Below are 3,415 nucleotides of genomic sequence, written 5' to 3' on the forward strand. Positions count from 1 at the left end.
GGAAAGGGCTGGGAAAGGGCTGGGAAAGGGCTGGGAAAGGGTTGGGATGAGAAATAAAAACTTTGGGGAAAAAAGGAGGAAAAGTGGAGGTGATGCCGGGGCTTTTCCACTGGGATTGAATTCCTGCTCTTCCCTGCTCCTCGTCCTTCCCTCTTCCCACCCCGGACTGGCTGGAAAAGGGTTGGGAAAGGTTGGGATGAAAAGCAAAAGGTTTGGGAAAAAGGAGGAAAATGGAGGTGCTGCCGGAGCAAATTCCCGCCCTTCCCTTTTCCAGAGGGAAATGTCTTCATCCCATCCCATTCCAAAGGATTCTCTTCCCTCTTCCCACCCCTCCCTCCTCCCGGATCCCAGAAATTTGGGATCCCATCCACCGGCAGAGCAGGATCCCAGCGTTTTCCCTTCCCCCCTCCCGTTGTGCTGTCCGGAAAATCCTCCCCGGAATTCCAGAGCCAACGTTCCCAGCGGGATCTCCCGGTCCCTCTGGATTCCCAGGATTTGGGAGGATCCTCACTCCCATCCCTCTGGATCACCCTCCAGATTCCCAGGATTTGGGATTTTCCAGCTCCCTGGGAGATCCTCACTCCCAACCCTCTGGATTCCCGGGATTTGGCAGGATCCGGATCCCTGGAATCCAGGAGGATCCCGCCCCCAGCCCTCAATCTGACCATCCCATCCCAGCGGGATTTGGGATTTCCCTTTGGATGCAGGAGCCCCTCCTGCATCGATCCCGAATTTCCACTCCACATTCCTAAAATCCGGGAACAACCAAGGGCTGATTTTCGGGATCACCGAGCGCTCCGATCATGCTGGAAAAGGCGCATGCAAAAAGCCACGGATCGGGAAGAGGGGAGCAAGGGAAAACGCCGGAAAAATCGGGAATGGCCGATTGGGAAAGAAAGGGATCGGGAAAAATCAGGGAAAGAAGGATCGGGATGGGGATTCCCGGCTGGGAATCCGATGGATTTGTAGTCCACGGCCAAAAATTCCTCAGGAATTCTGGGATAACACTCGGCTTCCCTGCCCCCACCTCGCTCCAGGCACGGGATGAATATTCCAGAGGTTCCTGATCCCGGCTGGATCCCAAAAATCCCTTCCCCTCCATGGACTGAATCCCATTCCTGCAAAAACCGGGATATTCCGCGGATGCTTCCGTCCCCTCTGCCCGGCTTTTCCCATGGAATTCCGGTGGTTCTGATATTCCTGCTCCTCCCATCCAGGTTTTCCATGGATGCTGTCCCCTCGGAATATCAGGAAATGCTTTTCCCACCGGGATATCCCAAGGAATTCCCGCTGGTGGGGATTTGGGATGAGCCCAGGGATCCCTCTGGATCAGCCCCGCCTCGAGCCGGGGGAATTTTTCATTCCCGTCTTTTCCGGGGATCCCAAAACGCTTCCCAAGGATCTTTTCCAACACTTGGGAATATCCCAGCAGCTCCAGGATCTGTTCGGAGCCTCTGGAATTCTGAGTCCGGTGGGAAACTTGGAGATCTTGGATCCTCCAGGCAGAGGGGTTGGGAAAATCCCTCTTCCTCCCATTCCTCATCCCACCATTCCCAAGGATCCCTCCCACAGCAAAGCTTCCCATTCCAGCAAAACATTCCACAAGGAAAGAGGAATTATCCCTGTTTGCCACTGATGTTTTGGATTCCCAAAAAAACCCCAGAGAGGAGCCACTGGCTGGGCTGGGAGGAGCAGGAATGGGTGGAAATAAAGGAATTCCTGGAATTCTGGGTGGGAATTCGGGGCTTGGAGCTTCCCACAACCCCATTATCCCTAAAAACCACTGGGATTGGGAAAGAACAGAAGGACGAGGCTGGAATTTGGGATAAAATCCCAACAATATTCCCAAATCCAGGCGCGGGAATGATCCCCGTGAATTCCCAGCAGGATGAGAGCTGGGCTGGCATCCAGGAATTCCTGAAAAAGCCTAAAAAAAAGCTGGAATTCTTCCCAAAAATCCTCACGCTGGAGGAAATCATGGACTACACATTCCCACTGGGAATCCCAGCGGGAAGAGAGGAGGGAGAGATGCCGTGGATTCCAAAAATTGAATGGAAAAAAAGGGAAAAGGGCTCATTCGGGAGAGAAAAATCAGGGAAAACGCCGGGATTCGATTGGAATTCTCACGGAAAAAAAAAAGGAAGGAATTAAAGGAATAAATCAAGGAATGATCGGTTGGAAAAAAACCAAGGGAAAAAAAAAAGCGAATGAATCCTATCCGGCCAAGAATTTCGGGAGCCAAATTCCAAGGAAACAGCATTTCCTCTTCCACCTGCAATGGGCACGGCTGGAAAAGCGGGAATCTCCTCATTCCCGGATGGATTTCGGTGGGAAAAGGGGGATTTTCCTTTATTTTATCCCAATCGGAACGGGAGAATTTTCCCAGAATTCCCATTCCGAGGGCGTTTTGGGTGGGAAACGCCGTGGCGGCGATCCCGGGATTTTTTGGGGAATATTTGGGGAATGCCGGGCAATTCCAGAGGGGTGGAATTGAGGAAATGCTGCTGTGGGAAGAGGGAGCCTCCGGCACGGGAACGGAACTTACGGGAGCCAGGGACTTATCCAGGCTTTCCGTACTCGAGGAGAATTCCTGGGAAAGGCAGGAAAAGGGGGGATCGGTGGCAGGTTTTTTTTGGGAATTTTTTCCATAGGGAAGAGAGGAAGGAGAAGGGAAAAGGGGGAGAAAAAGCAAAGTTTAGCTCCAGGTTCACTTCCAGCAATTCCCAGATTTTTTTTTGGTCCCATCCTGTTGGAATTCTGCTGATTTTCCCATCTGGGAGAGAGAAATTCCAGGAGGGAAAATTCCATGGATCTCAAGCGGGATGGGATCAAACCGGAGCAGATCCGAGTGCTAAATTCCCACAAAACCCCCAGGATTTTCCCGGTTTTCCTCCTCTGGGATTCATTATCCCGCCCCAGAAGGACAAGGAGGGATCCAGCTCCAAATTCCTTGGATTTCTGACCTCGGATCAGCCTCTTTCCAGCACCAAATCCACCTTTTTTTCCTTCCCTAGATTCCAGTTTATCCCTGATTTCAGCACCTCCCTGGAGATCCCTTTCCCAGCAGGATGAGCCTTGGAGCTCTGGGATGAATCCCAAAGGACAACCACAAACCTGGAGCAGCTCTGGGATGAACCCCAAGGCACTTCCACCTGCCTGGAACAGCATTTCCCAGCAGGATGAGCCTTGGAGCACGGCCCCAGTCCCAGAGGAGCTCTGGGATGAATCCCAAGGAATGACCATGTCCTTGGAGCACAGCCCCAGTCCCAGAACACCTTTTCCCACGGGAACATCCTGAATTTACCTCGGGGCTGCTGCCTGAGCCTTGGAGCACAAGCCCAAACCTGGAGCAGCTCTGGGATGAATCCCAAAGGACAACCACGGCCCCAGAGCAGCTCTGGGATGAATCCCAAAG

At 52.7% G+C, this 3,415-nt stretch overlaps 1 protein-coding gene across 3 annotated transcripts in view; it reads right to left on the reverse strand.

Annotated features, from left to right (window-relative positions):
- The window catches only part of PI4KB (phosphatidylinositol 4-kinase beta), a 12,552-nt gene that overhangs the window by 4,950 nt on the left and 4,187 nt on the right, over window positions 1-3,415 (reverse strand). For 2 of the 3 annotated variants that reach the window (XM_042020287.1, XM_042020288.1), the window contains one exon: window positions 2,546-2,590. The exons of the other annotated variant lie outside the window; for it this stretch is intronic. In XM_042020287.1, coding sequence (XP_041876221.1) covers window positions 2,546-2,590 — 45 coding nt within the window. The remainder of the gene's footprint in view (window positions 1-2,545; window positions 2,591-3,415) is intronic. 3 annotated transcript variants of the gene reach the window in all.

The sequence above is a fragment of the Corvus kubaryi genome, unplaced genomic scaffold (assembly GCF_017639235.1).
Source record: "Corvus kubaryi isolate FWS band 111438036 unplaced genomic scaffold, C.kubaryi_AGA036_p1.0 36938, whole genome shotgun sequence".
In the NCBI taxonomy this organism is placed as follows: Eukaryota; Metazoa; Chordata; class Aves; order Passeriformes; family Corvidae; genus Corvus; species Corvus kubaryi.